General features: G+C 38.1%; 1 protein-coding gene and 1 pseudogene across 2 annotated transcripts; one reads left to right on the top strand and one right to left on the bottom strand.

Annotated features, from left to right (window-relative positions):
* Positions 1-567: 567 nt before the first annotated feature.
* On the top strand, positions 568-9,461 carry LOC147475944 (uncharacterized). The gene is made up of 10 exons (XM_086584034.1): positions 568-787; positions 1,131-1,230; positions 1,743-1,858; positions 2,123-2,191; positions 3,751-3,866; positions 5,121-5,175; positions 5,319-5,439; positions 6,928-6,975; positions 7,096-7,190; positions 7,267-9,461. The coding sequence occupies exons 1-10, from the start codon at positions 731-733 to the stop codon at positions 7,366-7,368; spliced, it is 879 nt and encodes a 292-aa protein (XP_086440160.1). The 5' UTR covers positions 568-730; the 3' UTR covers positions 7,369-9,461.
* Positions 9,462-10,174: 713 nt separating this feature from the next.
* On the bottom strand, positions 10,175-24,058 carry LOC147475943 (beta-glucosidase 18-like; annotated as a pseudogene). The gene is made up of 14 exons (XR_015209740.1): positions 23,896-24,058; positions 15,459-15,548; positions 14,983-15,044; positions 14,830-14,896; positions 14,667-14,725; positions 14,498-14,573; positions 14,326-14,400; positions 14,158-14,245; positions 13,817-14,070; positions 13,404-13,519; positions 12,093-12,342; positions 11,199-11,306; positions 10,896-11,004; positions 10,175-10,646 (listed from the first exon to the last, which is right to left on the bottom strand). The product of XR_015209740.1 is annotated as a beta-glucosidase 18-like (transcript).
* Positions 24,059-25,205: the final 1,147 nt, after the last annotated feature.

The raw sequence follows: 25,205 nt of genomic DNA, 5'->3' as shown, positions 1-25,205 counted from the left end.
CAAATGTACTCCATGTCTCAAACCATGCAACTTTATGGCAATCCTCAAATCCGGCCCTAGAAACTGGCTTGATTTCAAGTTTGGCAATTGGGCTTGGACTTAAATTCATAAATAATAATATTCCCAATCCCTACGGAATAGGCATGGTTTTAGCATGGGCTTTTAGACGTTCTCTATATTCCGACAAATCCAATCCGACAACGGTGGAAAAGCAAAACGCACCCCTTTTGTTTTGTCCCTCCAATTGTTTGGAGAAGTGCTCAGATGCTCCACCATCTCCTTCTCTTCCACTGTCACCGGCCCCACCACCTCCACCCTAATTGGACCCCACCCATTTCTCATCACTACCCACCAAACATCTAAATCGAAGGTAAACTAAAAAGTTCTTGGTGGTCCCTACCTTTTGTAAAAAATGTTTTTGTCTTTTCCCATACTTTTTTGTCTTGTATTGTCTCCTTTGATTGCGTTGTTAACTTATTATCAAACATACTTTTTGTCTTGTTTTCCTTTTTACTATTATTATTACTTGTCCTCATTTCATTTTCGGTGCTGCATTTGTTCTTCTGTTGTGTGTATATATATATATATAATGATCATGGTGTTGAAATGATAACATTGCATGTGACACGGGTCTTGAGTGTCATCATTTTATGTTCCTTCATTCTTCTTTATCACTTTAGAAAAAAAAAATGAATAATCCTATCTTAGCTAGTGATCGTCTTTGCCTGAAATGAGATTACGTCGTCGTCGTCATACATGCATTCCTTCTTGTTCTTCCATAGAAACGGTAAAACTTCCCCATACATATTTGTATTCTTTGATTAATTTAAGTACATTATTTTTCTGGTAGTGTTTTGTGGGTGCAAATATAATATTTTGTTCAAAGATATGCTTTTCTATAGAAAAGAATGGAAGAAGTAGCTGGCCCAATAAGTTGACACATTTATGAAATTTTTTGGAGTAGTTGTTTGGGACCTAAACCACCTAAGCATTTTCCTAATATATATTTTGATCTCTCTTTTTTTTTAAGTGATTTGCGCAACTGGCAAAACTAGCTGGCATGCTTTGTGGTTTAATTTGATTACTAAGTTTGAATAATTACTGGCACCTGACAGAGATTGTGAATACAGGTTGATGAAGGTGGTCGCTGGAAACGGAAGAGTGGACATGAAGATCAGGCATTGGCGCATAATCTTGCTCACGTAATATGGCAGTCTGCTCAATGTTTTAGTGAGTCGTGGTTTATTGCATTTTTAGTTTATTAGCTCTGTTTACTCATACTTGTATTTTGGTCTATATCGGAATCTCTATGTTGGTTTTGTTTCATAATGTCTTTGTCAATATTACTCTCAACTTAAAATATATTTTTGAATGCCTATTTAGATTGTTTCTATATGATCAATCTGGTGCTTCTTCTTTGTTTTTGTTTTTGTTGAAACGGGATCTGGGTTTTACCAATGCTAATTCCTCTGTTCTGCTTTTATGGTTTTGTAAGACGTACTTTTATTCTGCATAATGAAACTTGTAAGCTTGCTAGCAAAACGTGATCGATGGCCTAGAAAGGTTCTCCGATCATGAATATAACTAAAAATATCAATAACATCTTTTGCAAGTGTAACTTTATATTACCTCCCCCTTCTGAGATTAAGTTATGAGTACAAAGAAGCATGCCTAATTTATGGCATATACGTTTTTGCTCAATTGTTTTTCTTTAATAAGTAAGTAATATATGGTGGATGCAGCTAATGCTATGGTTGGACCACGATCATGGATAGGAGGATTTTTTTTTCGCTCAGGCAACAGGCGACATGGAAGCAGTAACAAGTTTACTGACTATTCTTTAACCCCCTTCAGGTTAGTGTAAAATTTAGTAACACTAGTAGTTTAATAGTTCTTATTATTTCTTATTTTGTTCAATAGGGTTGTACTGTTTATGGAGTCAACAAGATGTTTATAAAACGTCTTCTCTTTTCACTTGTAATGGGTTTCTTTTGTTCTTTATTTTTTGTTTAATTGTTTTATTACGTATTAACGAGTGATATTTTTATTTCTACAAAATATTCTCAATAGCTGCTACTGATTTCTCTCTTAAAACTTATGACCTTCATTTATATCCTTGCAGGAAAAGAGATTGAAAATGCTTCAAGAACGGCTACAAGTACCATTTGACGAGACTCGACCAGACCATCAGGTATGATTATTGTTTATTTATTTTATTTTCTTTTTACTACTTTTTTCCCAATACTTTGCTCATCCTTTCGTTTTTCCAATGTTACATAGACACGCCATATTTTAAACATTATCCGTGTCGGATACGTATCCACGTGTCCATGTCGGACACATGCAGGAGACATATTATATGTGATATATACCTCAACTATTGATATTTCAGAGTGTCAGACACTTCATATGTGGGATATGTATCCATCCACGTGTCCGTGTCGGACACATACAGGAGACATATTGTATGTGATATATACCTCAACTATTGATATTTCAGAGTGTCAGACACTTCGTATGTCGCCTACGGACGCATGTATCCATGTCAATGTATCTTCGATTATTCCCTTTCCTTGACTCCAAAGATATGCAATCAAAAGTATGCCTAGGTGCTAATCTGACCCCTTACACCTTGGACCCTAGTGCCTCCCAGGCTCATGTGTAGTGTCACTTTTCTCGTGCCTAGCCCCTAGAGTAGTACCGAAGTTCCTTCTATTTTGATTAAGCCGAGATCAGATTTCTTCAAACTAAAGAATCAGTGCAGAAACAGAGATCAATAAGGACATATTTTGGCTGGTCCTTTTTTTACTAAAAGAAAACAAATGCATAATGGCTGTAATTTTAGCAAGTCAAAGGTGCAGAAAATCAGTTAAGCAAGACGGAACCACCACCAAGTAGACATCTAATTATGTGCCATACATGTTATCCTTTCAATGCATTATAAACTACAATTGTGTTTTAACATATGTTCCAACACTTTCCTGTGATTGTTCAACTTTGTCAGTTTGCTAAAGTATTTCTAATTGAGCCCTTGCCAAACAATTACCAAAATATAGAAATATATTTCTATGATTCCAGGTGGAGTCGACATCAGAACATTTATTTTGCTGTTATCTATGTAATATATGTGATTCCTGTTACTATTGTTTTAATGCACACTATCATATTCAGTTGTAAATATGTTCATAAATCATATTAGCATATAAACCATTGCAGTGGTTATTGCCACAATGCCACTTAGAGGAGTGTGAAAATTGTCTCTTTTATCTTAGTTGAATATTTGTTCTTCATGCATTTCATGATATTGAGGTCATATAATATCATTTGTTGGTAAGCCATTGTAAAGTATTATATCTTGCTCTTAATTGGTGTCTATAGTTCACTTAGCTTTGATGTAGTTTTTGATTAGTCATATGTAGGTCTGAATTCTGCCTTTGTATCCACTTGATAAGTGACATCAAGACTAGAAGACATATGATCACATTACTAATGCTGGTTAGGGAAGGAAAAGAAACATGTTTTGAGGTCCTTGACCTTATTTTGAAAATCTAAACTCACACTTCTAGATCGAATGGAAAGTGCCTTGCTAATGCACATATCGTGTCTGTGCATTTTACTGGGGGTACAAATCACTTGGATGTATTGAATATTAAGGAAAAGGTTCACCTTTCAATGTATGTATTACTTATTTCTGCACTGTTTATGATGCCATTTAAGGGAGTTTATTTGATTTGCTTATCTTATTGTCAGGAAGCTCTGAGAGCATTGTGGCATGCTGCTTTTCCAGAGGTTAAGCTTAAAGCCCTGATCTCAGAACAATGGAAGGAAATGGGATGGCAAGGTCCTAATCCATCAACTGACTTTAGGTCTGATACTGTATATCTCAATGATTTTATGATTGTGTTCTTGGCTAGCATTTGACTTCAAATTATAGTAAATGTGCTAACAAGAGTGATTGTTCAAGAGACATTTTTTTTATTATTCGTCGGCCAACTGATGTCAGTCTAAAACATAGTTGAGCTTGAGCTAAACTCCTTTAGCTAGACTGATTGGTTGAGAGAATGACTGTCACTTACTTTATCTATTAATCTCACTTGTTTTTCATAGAGACTATGTTTCATAGAAGTAATTGGAGCAGGGTGGTAGTTCCCGTAGACGGTTGGGAAAACTTTCTTGGTGTTGATGTGCATAAGCCTGGGATACTTTATTGCCACTTAATGTGACCCATAATTTGATAAGAGAAAAGAATAACACAGATTAATGAAGATGATAGAGACTTTAGAGACAAAATGTTGGGACTACATTGCTTGGTAAATGGAAAGTAAAATACAACTCTTTTGCTTATATAGAGAAAATTCTAGACTCATATATACCTCGACTAGACTTCTAGTACATAGTGTCCTAATACCAATATTATTCTAGTTCCTAATTTTAACATTCTTACCTTCTTAAAGATGGCTTGTCCTCAAGCCGCAATTCCTCCTAGATCCTAAACTGCTCAAAACATGAATACATTCTTAAGTTGTCCGGAAAAGAAACAAATTGCCAAGCGACACCAACAAAATAAGTTGCAATCAACGAATGTCTTGGCATTGTATGTTTCAAAAAGATACAAAGAACCTCAATTTAAACAGGGAACACAATATCTATGTGTTGAACAACCTCCAAATATCTCCTTCCATTAATAAAGACTGCAGGATCAGTATAAGTATATATTAGATCAATGACTTGAGTTGAGGCTTGATTCAAATTCAAGTGTAAAGAAGAACTTATTAATACAGGCTAGTACTCCTAAATCAACAACGTATAAGAGTGTGTAAGGGATTGTACCAGCTGATGAATGAGATCCTGGAACTGTTTGTAGGTTTTTGAAGAAGTTGGAAACAGATGTAGAAAAATATATGTATGGTAAAAGTAGGGTGTTGATATTAATGTATCACCTTAATCCTTTTCCTTGTATATATTGTTGCATAGTGTAAAGCATGTGTGTACGTAGAAATCTGTACTAAATATTGATCAAGTGCGATTCATTGACATCGGTCATACAGGAGAATGAGGAGATTATCTTTATCTTTACCAGATATTGTTTTTAACATCATAAAATCTTCACTCCTCTGCAGGGGCTGTGGATTTATTTCTCTTGAGAATCTGTTGTTTTTTGCCAGGACTTATCCGGTACGTCTATTTTCTTTACTAACCTTTCCGAATGACCATCTATAGATGATCATATTTGCACTTATTAGTTATACCAATGTTCTTGTAGTCAAATTGTTATTACATATTGTATATTACTAATTACACTAAAATTCAATATGAAGGCTTCTTTTCATAGGTTACTTTTCAAACAAGAAGGCAAACGAGCAAAGTGGGAATATCCATTCGCTGTTGCTGGCATTAATGTGTCATTTATGTTGACTCAGATGTTGGATTTGTATTCAGGTGAGCTTTTTTATTTTATTTTTTTGGTGAGTTAATTTTTGGCTCGGCTTACTGAATCCAACATATCTGCAAGGGCAGCAACAAAAAAAGATGTAAAATTACTTCCACTGTCGCAAGTAATTTGTAGGATCACATTACTTCCCATCATAACTACCACTCTGTCGCTGCCATCAACTTTCTTATTGAACTCCCTTGCCACCGTTGGCAACACCACCACCACCATTAATTCATGACAAAAACAAGAAGTTAAAGTCGTCGCATCACACTGACTCAATAAGGTTTCCTCAGCTGTGGTGTATCATGAAAACGTGATTGGTCAATGTAATTGCAGAAAACAAATCATGATTGGTGTATGACTATGCACCATCCGATATGCACGGTGCACTAATACAGACAAACCTATCTTGGTTGGTGCACTACCATGACAGGGTTATCAGGTTTCTTTAGTTTATCTATTTATTTTATGTGACGTGAAAATGTGATCATGATGGTCAATTTGGAAGAGATGAAAAACATGAGATAAGAGAGGATGATGAGGGTGGAGCTTTCATTTTGAGAAAGAAAAAAGAAATGAAGAAGAGGAAGAACCCGGGAAAGAAGAGAATGGGTGAAATGACGTAAAACAGAAAGGTGACGGCAGTGGTAATAGTGTGTGGGGGTGGCGACTGGAGGAGGAATAAGAAGATATACAAAATGTTGCCTTGATTAGGTGGTATGAGAGAAGATTTAGTAGATTCATGTGGCCTACCTTCAAGATGTGTCTCGTCTTGTTCAGACAAGCAGCAGAGCATTAATATTTACTTGTATTTTTTTATGAAGAAAAAAAACTTTTTTATATGGAGAGATTGTTGCTTTGAACCCAAGCAACTAGTTTTTAACTGTTAAAGAATGAAACTTCAACATGTCGTTGAGCCACTTGAGTAGTCTCGTCACCTCCACCTCTATGAAGACTTGCTTTCACTCCGGTCGACCTAAGCAGCCGCTATACTTTTAAGCTAACCCTACGGCTATCATCACTAGCCCCCAAGGGTAATCGATCGTGGAACCGTGACCGATTCTTTAGAAACCCAGCCCAAAGGCTATCATCGCAAGCCCTAAAGGGCTTAATTAGTTACATGAATGAAACTCGAGTTTTGTACCCGCAACCTTCCACATGCAAAGAGGGTACAGAACCAGTTGAGCTGCAAGCTCATGCGTTCTTTTAGATCGTGCCCTATATATTGGCTTCTCTTGGATCTTCCTATTTCACTGGTTGAGCCCCTAAATGATAAGTATTTTCAACCTAAAATCCTAGCATTAGTCTGAACCTAATGTACGTTCTCTCTGATCACTGATAGTCCTTTTTTTTTATAATGTAAAAGTATTTAATGTTATGTATTTCCTTGTTTTCCAAAAGAAGAAAAAATATTTTCTTGGAATTGGTGATTAACTACATTCAATGTATGTCTGTTTGTGTCTTCCTGATTAAGTTTCTCTACCCTTGTACAGCGAAACCAAAATGTCTTCCGGGAATTAACTTCATAAAAATTTTATCAGGTAAAATAAGAAGTTTTGCAATGTGTTCTCACTTGGTTGCCTAATGTTGAATTCTATTAGCATCAGTATATCAACCTCTTTCTGATTATTTTCATCATTAACATGTCAACCTTGTTGCAGAAGATGAAGAAGCTTTTGATGTACTATATTGCATAGCATTTGAAATGATGGATGCTCAATGGCTCGCCATGCGTGCTTCTTACATGGAGTTTAATGTATGTGTTCTTTTTCCTCTCATTATGAATTTCAAGTTTCCTGGTATTGCTCCTATTAATTTTTTTTTTGCTCCAGGAGGTCTTACAAGTGACGAGGACCCAATTAGAAAGAGAATTATCCTTGGAAGATGTTCATCGAATTCAAGACCTTCCCGCTTACAACCTCTTGTACCAGTAGCTTTAGTTAACCTGTTAAATACTTAGGCTTCTTAATTTGCTCAAGTTCAATTTTCCGTATTACAAAGAATGTGAATAGTTAAAATCTGTGCTCTCCAGTGGAAAGGCAAACTCTTGTCATTCCAAAGGAGATTGGTACTGGTCAAGTCTGTGCTCTCGAGTATCCCATTACATAATATGGCTATATATAGATGGCCAGCAGGACTTATCCATGAAGCAGAAACTTTCTTTGGAGTGGTAATCCGGCTATAAGCAAGAAAGTGGTGGTGGCATGGGATAGGTGTTGCAAACCCACTAGTGAAGGGGGACTTGGTATTCGAAGACTAAAAGAAATGAATCTGGCACTACTCATGAAATTAGCTTGGCAGGTTCTTACAGCAGATGATGACTTTGCCCAGTTCATGAGGCACAAGTACTTCTTACGAGATGGGGAACCTATTAAATACAGCACTCGATCCTCTATCTGGTCCGGTATTAAGTGGGCTTTAGAACATATAGAGCAGAATTACCAATGGAATATTGGAGATGGTTCAAAGATTGATGTATGGAGACATAATTGGTCGGGAAGTTCAAGTATGATGCAAGAACTGGGACTGACTAGTGCTGAACTTAAAGGATGCAATGCAAGACTTGACCAAGAAGGTGAGTGATCAATACCAATGCCTGTTCAGCATGTTTTTGTGCAAGTTGGAATCGACCCAGATCACATGCCTGTGTTAGATGCTTCAGTACAAGATTCAAGGGTGTGGCTGCCGGACTCCAAAGGAAAGTTCAGTGTTGCGTCGGCATTTGAATTGATCAGAACAAAGAAACCTCAAGTCAATTGGGCTTCTATGGTCTAGGATTCCGCTATTCATCCTAACATCTCTGCTACGGCTTGGAAACTGTGCTCTAAAGGTGCAACTACGGATGATGCGCGATTAAGCTAAGAGGTGTTAAATTGGCTTCTAAATGCTACTGTGGGTGTGCAAAAGAAGAATCTCTCCATCATATTCTATGGGAATGTCATATTGCCATTAAATTGTGGAGATGGGTGGCTCAAAAATCTGGTATTACTACAAATTTCTCTTCTATTCAGAAAGGGAGAGCAGCAGCAGCTTCTAAGAATGGTATCATTAAGGAACTATGGCAAGCAGCGTTGTTTAGTGGCATTGTGGTCCTATGGAAACATAGAAACATAGTGTATCATGATGATTGCGGGCCTAGTCTACAAACTTGTCAGAAAATGCCCGATGAAAGCATACTAAGAAGCTGGGGCCTTCCACCCAATTACAGGAGGGCACCGAGAGTGCAAAGTTGCAGATGGTTCTTACCAGACCAAGGGATGAGTAGAAACATTGGCACCCAAACCAACTTCATGGCTGAGGTGTTAGCGATCATAGAGTGCATTGAACTAGCAGTACAAAGGGGTTGGTATGTGCTCTGTGTGGAATCTGACTCCACTGCTGCTGTACATGCTTTGGACACGATAGACTGCCTTGGTTCATCACTCCTAGGTGGAACAAGTGTAAATCTAAGATGCAGCAAATTTATACCACTTCAACGTGGAGGGAAGTGAATATGCCGCAGATTGTGTTGCTAGACATGGCGCTAGTGCAACAGAGACGATAGCGGAGATAGAGGAAGGGAAGCCCCATTGGCTCAGAAGATGGGAATTACTAGATACTACATATTATAGATTCACTAACTAAATGTACTCTTAATGGGTGACTAGTTGGTTCTGTGCTGAGATTTTGGTTTTGTATCTTGGAGTGATAAAGCACTCCTTTAGGCTTAACAGACACAGCCACCTTGTACAAACCCTCCCCCCCTCCTCTCTTTTTTTTGAGTCGTTAAAATAATAGCTTTAAAAAGACACTCAAAAGGAAAGGGAATATGGAGTTTGAAGGTAACCTCAGTCCTCCAGATGTTTTTGTACTGTGTATTATGGAGTTTGGAGTGCTGGAGAAATGCTTCATCAAACCAGCATTGTCGTTTTAGAAATTAGTTCTTGAAGAGTTGGTTCAACATATGCCTTGTGCGGAGAATTAGAATTTAATTTATTCAAACTTCTCTAAAATCCTTTGTGGCAGATGAGATTGTTGGAACTTGGAAGGGTCTTGTGTTTTGGAATATTTACACACATAAGGTCGGATTCGGCATCAGCAAATACTTGTAGTACTCATAAGTTCATTGGTTACGAAGTTTTAGCTACTGATGCACATTCTCGTATAACAATTACTGAACAAGCAGTTTGTATCATTTTTGCAGTTGTGTTGTCACAAGATTATCTTGTTTGAGTAATTACCATCTATGGTCGCTTGTTTGCCTGCGGGCTCAACGGCCCCTATTAACTGCGAGGAGTGTCCGTTAGGAAATACTTATATTGTTCGAAGAAAGAAAGGCTGAACATGATAAAACTATAAAAAAAAAAAAAATGAAGTCTTGGAGCTGCTAAGTTCCTGGCTAAGTTGCCAAAAATTTGAACTTATTGAACCTGCATCAACGATGACTAATTAAATAAAGAAAGATAAGTAAACCTGTCATGTTGTAATTAATTAATTCTTAGAGTCTTCTTAATCATTGATCACGGTAAAACTTGTTCCTGGCGCAACATATACTGTGTCCAACACAGATGCAGCCTGTGAAGTAACGGATGTAAAGGAGTCTAACGACAAATTGAGTGCGAGTACGTTAAGGGTACGTAATGTAGACCTCATTTGTTAGACTTGGAGTTGATTCAGATTTTGTCAGTCTCTTTTTTTTTTACTCTAATTTGATCTCAAACGTCTTGCATAATTGAAGTATACAAGCTGCACACCTGATCAGATTGTATAACATGTAGTAGTTATAGTTTCTTGTCACAGGAAATATCCATGAAATGGGTAAAATATGTCTAAATTACTTTTAAGACATCTAGAGAACAAGGATTTACAAGCACGTACAGTAGTCATGTGTTCGATGACTACAACAACAGATAAGTGGAAACTGAATACGTAATAAATAATTGGCTGATCACATGAATCTAACTTTGTGGCGCATAATGTCCATTTCTACTCCTCCTTCAATACAGTGGCAGTGACATCTTGGTTCTTGGAAGTACTAGTTTTGATTGCTGCCTGCTCAGCATGTGTTCCATTCGTTAGAAAATCCTTGTACCATTTTGCAGATGCCTTCGGCGTTCTTTTCAATGTTAGATAGTCGACATAATAGAGACCAAATCTCAATTTATAACCACTGGTCCATTCAAAATTGTCTATCAGTGACCACACAAAATAACCTCGAACATCTGCTCCATTCCTGTCAATATCAATTAACTTTAGTCCCTCAACATACAAAAAATGTATCCATTTCAGTTGTATAATGAATAATCATATATCAAGCAGGACCCAGGTTAGGCAGTCTGGGAATGGGGAACGCACTCTTATTATAAATCCTGGTTGCTTGCACAGGAAATATAATTGGACAGTTAATTTGAATTGAAGCTGCGATTGGATTTTTTTTCCGTTCTTTATGAACGAAAAAAATTAGCAGTAAATGAAATATTACCTCATTGCCCGCAGAAGAGAAGCAAGGTAGCTTTTATGGTAATTTACACGCTTTATATCTTGCAACAACTCATTATGTTTCTCGACAGGTTCATCTGCTTGAGCCATTCCTGAACACAAATTAGCGACAATTCTGTAAGTATTTTACACTGGAGCAAAGGATGTAAGTATTTTATATGAGCAGCTACAATAGACAAGGCCACTGTCCTCAGAATAGAGTAAGATGGAAGTCTGACCCGGCATATATATTATCTGAATAACTGATAGTTATACACATCTATAGCACATATACTGATATACTCACCATTTTCAAGCACAAACATAGGCCTGATGTTATTGTATCTTTCCTTCAGATACTTTCGATGATCTTCTCTAAGCCATAGGGAACCACAAAGAAACTTGGAAATGCTGTCTGTTAAATAAGAACAGAAACTCAGTTAGTGAGAAGGTACAGAGGAAGACGGGAGTAGAAGTTCAGAAGACAAAGAAAAGATGTTGGTGTTGTTATAGAAGACTGCCATGACCAGAAGTCAGTAATACACAATGACCTAATCGTTGTTTTAAATGTCAACAAATTATTGACCTGCCAGCACACAAACTTATGATACCAGGATATTCTGACATAGGTGTCATAATCTATGAAATATTCCATCTTATGCAAAATGCCCTGCTCTTACTGTGCCGTAGCTGTATTATCTGTATCTGTGTATCATAATAGGTGGGCACATTCCGTCTATACGACTATACCGTCAGCTCCTTAGCAGATATGGAGACTGAAAGTGGTCTCGAACATAGAGGACTGCACGTATCGGCTTAAACAGAATAGGCTTTCAAAACAAATTACAATATTTAGGCAATAGATTTTGCAAAAGCCAACAGTCTTAGCTAATTAACATAAGAATAATTCAACAGACTATTTTGTATCAACTCCATACTAGAGGTCTTGTGCATCAAGTCCCGACTGAGGGCCTTACTGGTCAATGTGCATCAACTCTATACTGGGCTAAAGTCTTGATCCTAACTTCTTGGATGAGAACTGGGGTTGTCCCAGTTGGTTGTGGATGCCTAGCCTGGGACGAGTGGAACTTGAGCACCGTTCCAGCACTCCACCAACATTTAGAATAAAAAGAACAGAAAAAGGTGGTCAAGTCTTCTAAAACAAAAAAATAATCTGTCAATTAAAACGTTTTTGAAGTACCCTTTCTCCGATTAGTACGCCATTGTTTTCACTCAAGGTGAGCATAAAGCCTTCAATGGCGTGACATCCAGACTCAGAAGTAGAATGCATACAGTCCTTTGCATAAAAAGTAGCATAGTGGTTAATGGCAATGTAATCTAAACTATCTTTCATCATGTTCCTCTCTTCGTGGGAGAACTTAGGCAGTCGATCTCCAAGACATAGGCGCATCTCTGGAGGGTAATCACCATGTAGGAGGGGATCGAAAATCCTGTTTATGATCAATCATCATTTCAGTGCATATAGTTTGATAAATTATCTAGAAGAAACTGAATGTAACACGATTTAACAAATTACAGAGAAAACAGTTTGCAAGAAAAGCAAAATTTAATGAATCAAACACAAAGTTCAGAAGGCAAATCTGGAGAAACTCTGTAGCAGAGGATATTGATTGTTAGGAATGTTTTCAACAAAAGGTTGAAGGAATTGATAGTGATCTTTCTGGAGAAACTCTGTAGCAGAGGATATTGATTGTTAGGAATGTTTTCGACAAAAGGTTGAAGGAATTGATAGTGATCTTTCCAACAGCAAAAAATGCACCAAACTCATGTATCCCAATCAATGATTACAGAAAGTCAGGAACGGCACATTAAATTAATCTTTGCAGTTGGGATAAGCAAATCAGACAACATTATCCTATATATTAAGTTCACATTTTTCTTCACCCTTTAATTATAATAGCAAATATGTGTACAAATATTCACCAATATAGGTTAAAAAACTACATTAACTCAAACCCTTTGCATTAAGTTGGTAGGTACATCTACACTGTATAAGTTGGTAGGTAGATCTAGACCAAATATTATTGGCTAGGAGATTCAGAGTTTGGATAACAGCGTCCCCTTTCACAGCTCAAAGGGGATGTTTTGTATTATTGGAAATTTGGATAACATAAACAAGTAGTTCTAATATTCTTGCATATAATATCATCACTTGATATGCGCGTTCATTGTTTTTCCAGTGAGCTTTATAACATACAGTACCTATTGTCTACCACTTGAAAGTAGAGTTCCATACCCGAAGAAAATCTGAAGTAGCTTATTTTTAAGGAAGTTACAACTTACAAGCCATCTATTGCTGCATGTTACAAGGAAGAAAAATCGGTAAATTAAGGCGGGTCGAAATCATTTTAACATTAATTGACAAGTCAGTCACAAAATCAGCTTTGTTAGTATTTTGCCAATGGTCGTTGTTATATGAAGTTCGCAGAATCAATTGTAGGTTGTATAAACAAAAGTTTATTAGCCTTTGAGGGAGTCAGTGAACACTTACCAGGGGATACTGAAAGCCATAGCTCTATTCGCAGCTTCACGATCCGCTTCATCATCACTTATGGGTAGGAACGCTGACGCATGGGGCAGAATTCCAATGTATCCTCCTTGTTGGGCCTGAATTGTATTTTTAAACCAACACACATTATATCTAATATATTCACTTGTTTATATTGCTTTGTATTTCACTCTGAGACGTTGATCTGATGTCTCTTCCATGAGATTAATCTAGTAAATTCCAGATTCTACTAAAACATTTTCAGTCCATGGTCTCATGGAAAATATCACTACTAGCTATTTCTGTGTCATGGAGATTAGATTTCATATTTCGTACCCTTAAGTAATATCCGTAGTTAGCCATACAAAAAGGAAATGCAGTGATTGAAAATTGAAAAGTCACAATTATTTATGTACCTGATAGTGTTTTTTATAAATGGTTGCGGCCTTAGCATGTGATATTATCATGTTATGAGTAGCAACAATAGGCTCCGTCTCTGAATCTCCCGAAGAACAATTTCCGAATGGTGCTGAACATCGACCAGGTGGGTATATCCCCATCTTGTAAAGCGTTACGGGACGAAAAGATTGGCTCATTGATAGTAATCCAATATTTTCTGCGATCACCAAAGCTCTTAAAACATATATCGGCATAATATACAAAATCATCCCTGTAATTGCACAAAATGTTTTCAATTCTATGTCCACTTAATTCAGATAACCTAGCAAAAGAGTAAAATGAATTATATTACACTTACTGTATCAAAGGGCTAAGCCACGACTGATATCTGTCTTCAAGTTCTAGAGGTATATCATGATGGCTAATTGTCACAAATGGTTCAATTCCTGCCTTGAACATTAGTATATCAGAGCAATAATTCATCTAAAAGTAAGCAAAAGGAACCATGATAGTGGCCAAGTGGTACCTCTCAGTAAAAGATTGTCTATGAGCTTGTTGTAGAACATGATCCCATTAGAATTAACATCCCCAAATCTCCCTCCTAACAGATTTGTTTAGAAACACATGCAATTCGCTTATCAACACAGGGGATGAGTAGCACTTAAACGGAAAACGTAACGAGCTTTTACAAAGCTTACTAGGTAAAATTCTAGTCCAAGATATTGACAACCGGTAAGCATTTATGCCAAGGGTATGCATCAGCTCAATATCTTCCTGTCCATAGCAATCAAAAAAGGTATTAGAAAAGGTTTTGTTCTCTAGAAATTGAGCTAGAAAGAATGAGCAATAACACTATTACTGTTCCACCTCGTATCGATGGTAATGATCATCGGCAACATCTGCGTTATCTCCATTAAAAATCTTTCCTAAGAAGTTAATGAAGCAAAATTAAGATGAAAATGCAAGAAACCACATTATGTGAACTGTATTATTATGACAACAAAACATGCATTAGGAGAATTTAGTTCACCTTGAGTGTGACTAAATGCATCCCAATTGTTTAGACCCCTTCCATCTTCAAGAACTGCACCTTCAATCTTCAATATTGAAACACCAGACTCTTACAGAGAAAGCAGATAAGTTACATATATATGAGAAAAACAGAAAGGTCAAGAAGAGCTACCTGATAAGATGATGTAGCAGCTCCAAAGAAAAACCCACTAGGAAATTGGCTTCTACTGATCTCTTCTTGAGCGTTTGATACAAAAGAGAAAGCACAGCAGAGATAAAGAAAACTACTGTTGTAATACTGCTCATTTTTAGCTTCTCTTTCATTCAACTGGCTCAAAAATTGTAACCCAATTATACTGATGATCTCTTGTAAATGCTGAAGGAGCAGGTGATACTACAACGCGCGTATAACGTGTGGTGGTTGTGTGTGGTGTACGTAATCAAACAATTGTGTGCGACACAAATTTGTCCCTACTAAACGTTTTAGATTAGACAAATGGCATTAGTTCAAGTTATCCTGTAACTTTTAGATCAAGAAATCATATAGTGCTACGTATCTTCTAGTGCTGCATATTAATCATAAAATCATTTTCAAATTTTCAACCACCAGAGTATACAAATAAATCGTTTTCCCATAAACATACTCACTGTTGGAGTTATCCCTCACACGAGAATGAGGAAGAAGCTGGAGGAACAGGTACTGTTTGTCTAAAGAAGTTGGAGCGCGCACGCGCTCGACTTAGCCTTGCTCAAGGCGCGCCCACACCTTTGCCGTGAACAAGGACTTAGTTTTTTCACGAGAGGTGTTTTACTGGAATTTGGGTTTGAGGAAAATAAGAGAGCGCAGACATTTCGATTTTGCCTTTACCGAGAGCGCACCCAGCTCATGCCTAAACTTGTGGGTTTCTATTTCTATAGAACTTGAAATTGCAAGTTTAGTATAAAAACAGAAGTTAGGTTTTGAAAACCAAGTATTAAAAACCCAATTTTGAGAGCAATCAAAATTGAGAGAAAACCCTTACAAAGAGAAAAGTTTATAAGGAGAGAGGAGTGATCTAGTAAGGTGGAGAGACTTGAGAAGAGTGATTGTAATCTTCCTTCCCATACTTATAAAATGATTAGCTCTTGTAGAAGTAGGCATCATTGGCCGAACCACGTTATATTTTTGTGTTGTGGTATGTTTTACTTGCTTTATATTTATATTGCCTGTTTGTGATAGTTATATCCATATATTAGGATTGTGGTTGTTGGTTGTAGTGAAAGATTAGATTTTTTTATTGGAGTAGTAGATTGTCCAAGTACAAGTTATCTTAGTGGGGATTGATTGGTATCGGTTTACCCAACAAAGTGGTATCGAGCGAGGGTTGGATTAAGCCCAACAAGGTTGTTATCCAAATCTTGCCCAAAAAGTATTTGATAAAATTCATGAGAGGAGGTTTGAGTTGAAATAGCTTGTAGAGATAGACCATTCCGTAAACACCGTGATGACTAGTATGAATAATAGAGCTAACTACACTATTTGGAAATCCAAGATAGAAGACTTGCTCTATTGCAAGGACTTGGCACAACCCATTAAGAATGGATGAGTAAAACCGGACAAAATAGTATGGCCGAGTGGAGCAAGCTTGGACAGTAAAAGCAATTGGGTACATTCGACAAGTGGATAGATGATGGTGTCTTTCACCATGTATCCCAAAGAGACTACCGCTTTTGGCTTGTGGAAGAACTTCAAGACCTCTATAAGAGGAAGTCGGCGTAAAACAAGGTAATCGCTCATTAAGAAGTTTGCTAACACGGAAGTACAAAGAAGGTTCTTCAATATCCGAGCATCTTAATAAAGTACATAATACCATCAAGCAATCGCGACTTGATGAAGATTAATATGGGTGGCTTAAGTTGAGCTTTTGTTCATATTAAACTCTTTACCCGACAATTGGGAGGCGTTAGTAGTTTCTCTTAACGGAGCCGCTAAGGATGGAATCATTTCCATGGAGATGGCTACCAGGGGCATTGTTGAACGAGGAGACAATAAGGGGTTCACGAGGCAGTTCCTCTCACTCAGAGATCCTTGTCACAAAGAAGCGGGGAAAAGGTAAGAGCAGAAAACCATCTCATTCTAGAGGTGATGACATAAACAAATCTAGGGGTGAAGCTAGAACTCCTAAGGTAGAGAGACAATATTATTATTGTGCCACCAAGGGTCACTTCAAGTATGAGTGTATAACACTGAAGAGGGATGAGAAGAATAACTGTGTACATGAAGACATGGTAAAGAGGAACGGAACACAAAGGAGATAGATACCGCGACTAGTCGAGGATGATCTAGTGGGAATTGTGTCAGATTGTGGTGAGTGTTATGTTAGTACCTCATGCTAGGATACAGAGTGGGTGATAGATACATGAGCATCCTATCACGTCACACCGCACAGGGGATTCTTCACTATACCTACAGCTGTGGTGAATTTGGTGAGGTAAAGATGGGTAACAGTGGAGTCTCAAAGATTATAGGCATTGGGGATGTTCATGTAGAAACCAATGTCGGCTACACCTTGACACTCAAGGATGTAAGACATGTCCTTGACATTCGGTTAAGCCTAATTTCCACTAGGAAGTTAGATGATGATGACTTTCTAAACTCGTTTGGTAACGGGGCATGGAAACTGAGCAGAGATTCCATTGTAGTAGCCAAAAAGAAGAAAACTTGCTCGCTTTATAAGACATAGGCTAGTTTGTGTAAAGTAGAATTAAATGCAAAGACAAGAAGAAGCTTCCTCCAGAACTATGGTATAAGAGACCGCGGTCATATGGGGAGAAAAGACATGGAAGTTCTTGCCAAGCAAAAGGCCTTGCCAAACATCAAAGTTACAGCATTTAAATAGATGTACTCACTACCATTTAGTAGGAAAGCAACACAAGGTGCCTTTCCAAAGATTCCCTCACAGAAAGAAAGGACAATGTCCTTGAGCTTGTACACACATATTTATGTAGTCCTATGAAAGTGAAGTCCCATGGGGGAGCTTTGGACTTCTTGACTTTCATTGATGATGCATCAAGAAAGATATGGGCATATAGTCTCAAGACTAAGGATGAAGTACTTGGCGTGTTCAAGACTTTTTATAGCATTGTGGAAAGAGAGACAGGGAACCCTTTGAAGTGTATTCGCTCAAATAATGGGGGTGAGTACATTGGGCCGTTTGAAGAGTATTGCAAGAGTCATAGGATTCATCATGATCAGACCGTTCCCAAGACTCAGTAACATAATGGTATAGCCGGAGGATAATAAGCAGATACCATTGTAGAGATGATGATATGCATGTTGTCTCACTCTAGGTTACCTAGAAGTTACTGGGTATAAGCAATGTGCATAGCCGTACATGTGATCAACCTATCACTTTCGAAGCATCTGAATAGTTATTATCTATAAAGAGTATGGTCAGGCAGAGATGTTTATTATGGATACTTGCGGGTATTTGGGTGCAGGGCATTTGTTCATATTCCCAAGGATGAGAGATCTAAGCTTAATGACAAAGCCAAGTAGTGCATTTTTCTAGGTTATGGGGATGAGAAGTTTGGCTACAAACTTTATGATCCGATTAATAAGAAGGTAATCCGAAGTCAAGATGTTGTGTTCTTGGAAGACCAAACTATAGCAGATTTTGAAGATGGTGAGAAGCTACAAGCTTTCACTAATGCTCTTGTTGATTCAGAATCAAAAGTTCCTATTGTGGAACGTGCAGAAGGCATTGAGAATGCAGAGAACCATAGGTTTAAAGCTCATGATGATGATCCTATTGCTCATGATGTGATAGAACCTATTGATATAGAAGTTGCAGATGAAGTGCATGAACCACCACTTGAGCAAAAGTAAGTACATTCTCCGAGGCACAAAAATGGGGCAAGAAAGTCCGACAGAGAGAGACAAGCTTCAACTAGGTATCCACCACATACGTATATTTTAATATCTGATGGTGCAGAACCTATACACTATCAAAAGGCTCTTGAAGGTACAGAAAAAGAGAAGTGGTTGAAGGTCATGCATGATGAGATGGATTATTTGCATAAGAATCACCCTTATGACTTAGTTGAGAAACCGAAAGGAATAAAAGTTCTCAAGAATAAGTGGATCTACAAAATCAAGCATGAGGAGAATAATCCACATCCAAGGCACAAAGCTCGCCTTGTTGTGAAGGGATTTGGTCAAAGTAAAGGTATTGACTTTGATGAAATTTTCTCTCCTGTAGTTAAGATGACTTCTATCAGGGTGGTATTGGGTCTGATCACAAATATGAACCTAGAGGTTGAGCAACTAGATATCAAGACAGCTTTTCTTTATGGAGACCTTGAAGAAGATGTCTACATGGACCAGCCAGAAGGGGTTTTAGGTCAAAGGCAAGGAGCACCTTGTATGCAAGCTGATAAAGAGTTTGTATGGGTTGAAGCAGGCACCAAGATAGTGGTACATAAAGTTTGATTCATTTATAGTGAAGCATGGCTACATGAAGTCTACTTCCGATTATTGTGTGTTTGTTCAGAAATTTCCAGATGGGGATTTCATAGTGCTCTTGTTGTATGTGGATGATATGTTGATAGTTGGTTATAACATCAACAAGATATCCAAGCTGAAGAAAGACTTGAGTAAGTCCTTTGAGATGAAGGATTTGGGTCAAGCAAAGTAGATACTTGGTATGAGGATCACTCGTGACAAAAAGAGTGGGAAGTTGTGGCTTTCTCAAGAAAGCTACATTAAGAAGGTGTTGAAGAGATTCAACATGGATCAAGCGAAGCCAGTCAGTTGTCCGCTTAGTGGTTATTTCTGCATGACCAAAGATATGTGTCCAAAGGGTGAGCATGAGCAGAGTCAAATGGAAAAGATTCCTTATGCATCCACAGTGGGCAGCTTGATGTATGCAATGGTGTGTACAAGACCGGATATTGCTTTCGTTGTTGGTGTTGTAAGCCGTTTTCTATCAAATCCGGGTAAGGAGTATTGGGAAAGTGTTAAGTGGATATTGAGATATCTCAAGGGTACTTCCAAAGCGTGTTTATGTTTTGGTGGAAGTAAGACCTTACTTGAAGGCTACACTGATGTAGACATTGCAGGTGATGTTGACTCTGTAAAGTCCACCTCCGATTATCTGTTTACTTTTGCAGGGGGAGCAGTTTCTTGGCAATCTAAGTTGCAAAAGTGTGTTGCCCTCTTTACTACAGAAGCCGAGTATATTGCAGCCACTAAGTGTGGCAAAAAGATGCTATGAATGAAGAGGTTGTTCGATGAACTAGGGTTAAAGCAGAAACAGTTTGTAGTTCTTTGTGAGAGTCAGAGCGTCATCCATTTGAGCAAGAATCCGAGTTTTCATTCCAGATCCAAGCACATACATGTGCGTTATCATTGGATTAGAGAAGTTTTCGAAGACAAACATTTGTGCATTGAGAAGATCCATACTGACAAGAACGGGTCGAATATGATAACCAAAGTCTTACTGAAAGATAAGTTTGATGTGTGTTGTGCCACCACCGAAATGGTAGCACACTCCTCTTGTTGATTTGGGAATGCATGGAGGTATCCCCCCTCACTATTTGAGAGGGGGAGATTGTTGGAGTTATCCCTCACATGAAGATGAGGAAGAAGCTGGAGGAACATGTACTATTTGTTTGAAGAAGTCGGAGCGCGCATGCGCTCGACTTAGCCTTGCTCAAGGTGCGCCTACGCCCTTGCCGTGAAAAAGGACTTAGTTTTTTCATGATAGGTGTTTTACTGGAATTTGGGTTTGAGGAAAATAAGAGAGCGCACACGCGCTCAATTTTGCCTTACCGAGAGCGCGCCCGCGCTCATGCCTAAACTTGTCAGTTTCTATTTCTATAGTAACCGCAAAATTGCAAGTTTAGTATAAAAACAGAAGTTAGGTTTTGGAAAACCAAGTTTTAGAAACCCAATTTTGAGAGCAATCAAAATTGAGAGAAAACCCTTGCAAAGAGAAAAGCTTGTAAGGAGAGAGGAGTGATTGTAATATTCATTCTCATACTTACAAAAGGATTAGCTCTTGTGGAAGTAGACATCATTGGCCGAACCACGTTACATTTTTTTGTTGTGGTATGTTTTACTCGCTTTATATTTCTATTGCCTGTTTGTAATAGTTATATCCATAGATTAAGATTGTGATTGTTGGTTGTAGTGAAAGATTAAATTTTTTTATTGAAGTAGTAGATTGTCCAAGTAGAAATTATCTTAGTGGGGATCAATTGGTATCGGCTTTCCCCAACACTCACAACGGTTCTCACCAATAATCTGGAAACCCAATTTCAAAACTTATGCATGTTCTCTCTCAAATTTGAGATTTCAGGATAAGAACCTTTACTACTAACATAAAGCAAAATCTATCACGGAAGGTGTATTTTAGATTTTCAAATTAGTGCAAGTGGGTCTACTTATCTCTAGCTACTTATAAGTATTATTATTTTTAAAATGTCCGGAGAACTATGACGGAAAACATTTCTCCAAGTACGTTATCTAATTAAATAATACCCGTGGTAGAAATGTAGAATTATTCCTAATTTATTTATTTGGGCCTTGTCGACACAAACAATTTCTTTTGTTTATGAATTGGAATACGAAATTTTAAAGAAGGGTTAACTAGTATTGTCTCCCCACTAGATGAGCCAATTAGGATTTTCTCTTCTCCTTTCTTGATGGGAATTAGAGTCTCTTTCTAAATACACACAAAAAATACATAGTCATCTAGTGTGTATTTAGAAGTGAAGACCGTGATTTGTGTGTATTTAGGAAAGAGACTCTAATTTCCCATCTACTAGTGGGGGGAAATAATTGGCTCATCTAGCGAGGTTAATACTAGTTAACCCTTTAGGCCCTATTTGGCAGCATGAATTGCCCAACCTATAGAAGGAATAAGACCATGTATACTAGGTCTTAGTGTTTGGTCCCATCCATTTTATGAATTGGGGCCACAACTAATGAGTAGGGTATAAACCATGTAGATTGTAAAACCATAAAAAACGTGTATAGTGGATCTTTGGGTTTAGGAGAGATAACGTAATATACGAGAGAAATACAAGAGATAGAAAACACCATTTTATTATTCATTCAAGTTATACACTCAAAAAATTGAGCCTTCTTCTTCACCCACTCATTTTTTTCTCTCACAAATTTCTCCCTTCACCTTTCGAAATTAAAATTAGAGATCATAAACAGGAGGAGCAAGCAATAAAAAAAAAACATAAATGGTCTATGGTTTTTCTTCTTCACCGTCTCCATTCCAATCGACCGACCATCACTTTGATTCTTCAATGAAATTATGTTGATTTGAAGTTTGGTTTTTCTTTTTGAAGTTATTGATACGGGTTTTCTTTGGTCGATTTGTGTGTATGTGTGTGTGTGTGTGTGTGTTTTTTTTTTTTTTTTTTGGATTTTATTCCATTGGGAGAATTGAAAAAAAAACACAATGAAAAAACAGGACGAGACAATCTCTCTAAAAAAAAAGGGACCAAACAGTTTCTAGAGTAACTATTTTTTGAGTATCCACTACTTGTTTTTCATACCCTAAACATGGTCGAGTACTATCGAATTTCACATGGCCAAACAGTGCCTACAGAGCCTTAAAGAAAGTTAATTTTCATTCTTTTCAGTCGATAAAAAATCGTTCATGGGCCAAATTGTACAAGCATTTTCGTAGTAGTTTTCTGTAATATTAAATGTTGTACCTTCATGGTGTGACGCTGGTAACAGGCTATATGTAGGGCAGGGAATCAGGTCGGGTTTGACCCGAATTCGAATAGTTTGGGTTCGGGTTGATTTTTATATCTGTTTATTTATTGGAGTCGGGTTTGGATTCGGGTCTGTCATATTCGGGTTCGAGTTCAGATATATTTTTTTGGGCTTTTTTTGCATTTTTAGTGTTATCCGATCGGGTTGGTCGGGTTCGGATCGGATTCAGATATAAAATATCGATTTTATTCGGATTCGGGTTCGGATATCGTGAAATTCGGATTCGGATATAGCCGAACCCGACCCGTTCCCTGCTATAGCTACATGTCATACTCATTTCTGTGAATTTGGAGCACGTATACTATAGGTGATGCTTTTCTAGGAATTTGCAACCATATTTGAAACTTTGTGTGGTGTGAATGAAGTCTTCCACAAAAGCATGGTCGTCGGTTGAACACGTGCGTGTCGAACCACGATGGACAATTGGACACTAATACTAAACTAAGCTTAAATTGCCTTGCCCTACGAGTCAAAGGCGAATTGATAAGTTTTAGAACCGAATAAACAGAAGAAGTGTGCATTTATTATGATAGCGTTATTGCCCAACAAGAATAAGCATGTGGTACCACGCACGGTAGACTGGTGGACCATCAAGAAATGCATTTGAATGGGCTGTTGCTGTGGTGAATGATGGTTACCCTATAGAAGAATCGAAATGCAACTTTGTTTTGAGCTGACAACTAGACGAATGGACATCGGTCAATGCAAGTGTTTCAAATTAGAAAAGGAATACATTTTGCCTACTTGTCTTCTGGTGTCGTCGAGGGGAGTGAAATTGTTGCACACGGCTTTTCCGTGTGCTTATTAACACGCGAGCTTATCCCTCTACACAACCTACGAACTTTTGGTATATAAAAGTACAGCGAACTGGTGAAAACAGTGGGAATCTCCGGATTCAGTCTAAGGGCATCACCCATTTAAAATCCAGGCCCACGTTAGATTTTGGAGGTCCACGTTGCAGTAATGAGGAGCAACAAAGGAGCTAAAACTAGGCCTTTGACATAAATGAAACAATTATCCACGATGATAAAACTGGAGGCCCGTTTAGGGGTTGCATTGGAGTCTTGGAGGCTGTTTTTTTAAATGGTGATGCCCTAATTATAGATTTTGGTAAGGTTCGCTGGAACTAGATAACCCAACTTCAGCATTTGTTGAAAAAAAAAAAAAAAAAAAAAGGTAGATAGTTCATTTGCCAGCACCAGATAATTCGATGAAAAGAGCTATATTGGCTGTCTTTCTGTTTTGTGGCGCAATAGGCTACTAAAAGACACTTGTGAGGGAGTAATATTCACATCCAATGAATACCACACACGTATCCAGCATATACAGAGCTAACGACCAACCTCGTATCCTCATCCTCAGAGCTCGCTTCATAGTGACTCAACTCAGACAAGCAACCTCCACAACTCGCCGTGAGTGATGTCACCACCAACCGATCTCCGTGACTCGACCTTCGAGCTCGCTTCATAGTGACTCGAGTCAAGTAAGCGATCTTACTAAGAAGCGATCTCCATAGCGCTCACTCCTCTCTCTCCACAACGGCTCGTAACATAAACCTTTATTACACCCATCAAGACCGAAGCTTCAAGCACGTAGCTCATTGATTATCCATAACTCGCCATTATGGCTCATAAGAGACCTGAAGACCTGGATCTGACCTGAAGTGGGAGAGCATGAGGCACAAACATCTTACCTATATAAAGAGGATGAGAAACTACATCTGACCTGATTAGATAGTTTGTCCATAAGAACTCGGTCAACTCAATCCAATCATCCCAATCCCTTTATCAAGCCTACATTTGTAAGGATAACCAAAAACATCTTTTACATTGGCGTCGTCTGTGGATCGAATTACTTGAAAATTCATCTACTTAAAATTTCCATTTCATCCAACCATCTTTCTAGAATCGTTAATTTTCAAGCCCATGAAGCATGGAAAGCCTCAAAAGATCAAATAGTAAAGGTCATGGCCGTACAGATGGAAACCATGAATGATAGCATCACCCTCTTACGACAGGAGAACATCGCACTGAAAACTCAGGTGGCATCCCAGAACCCCAATGGAGTCACAGCCAAAGACGACATTAACGAAGTGAATTAGCAAATCAACGAGCTGTCCCAGCGAATTGACTAGAGTGTTATGAAGAAGGACGTCACTGAGATCATCCAGAAAATGCTGAAAACTTATTGAGCATCCTCATTCACTCTGGAGATACTTAGTAAGCCCTCCCCGCACGATTTCATACAGCCGTGCTTCGTGATGTATGATGGAAGTTCGTGTCCCGATCAACACGTAGCTCGCTACATCCAGAGTCTCACACTCTATAGTGCGCAAGAGTTTAACTATTTGCAGTGCCGCCTATTTCCTACAAGTCTGAAAGAAGGAGCTCTCGACTGTTTCTACTTGTTGGAACCAAACTCCGTCGATAGCTTTGAAAAGCTAACTGATCTGTTCGCTAACCATTATGTCCACAACAAACGTAAGAAAACCGATGTAGACTCACTCTTCATGTTGTCTCAAAAGAAAGATGAGTTAATTCGCTCCTTCTTAGGGTGATTCAAGACAGACTTACTGTCTATAGAAAGCGACCTCCAAGAGTCATTTGCAACCTTGA

The sequence above is a fragment of the Coptis chinensis genome, chromosome 9, assembly GCF_015680905.1.
Source record: "Coptis chinensis isolate HL-2020 chromosome 9, ASM1568090v1, whole genome shotgun sequence".
Taxonomy (NCBI): Eukaryota; Viridiplantae; Streptophyta; class Magnoliopsida; order Ranunculales; family Ranunculaceae; genus Coptis; species Coptis chinensis.
This window is presented reverse-complemented; position numbering and strand designations above follow the sequence as displayed.

Bases quoted from the DNA above. Each gene is read 5' to 3' on its own strand.
- LOC147475944 (XM_086584034.1), top strand. From the start codon at position 731: ATGAGATTACGTCGTCGTCGTCATACATGCATTCCTTCTTGTTCTTCC. The intron at 1,231-1,742 runs GTGAGTCGTGGT...TGGTGGATGCAG, and splicing joins GCAGTCTGCTCAATGTTTTA to CTAATGCTATGGTTGGACCA. The intron at 5,176-5,318 runs GTACGTCTATTT...TTCAATATGAAG, and splicing joins TTTTTGCCAGGACTTATCCG to GCTTCTTTTCATAGGTTACT.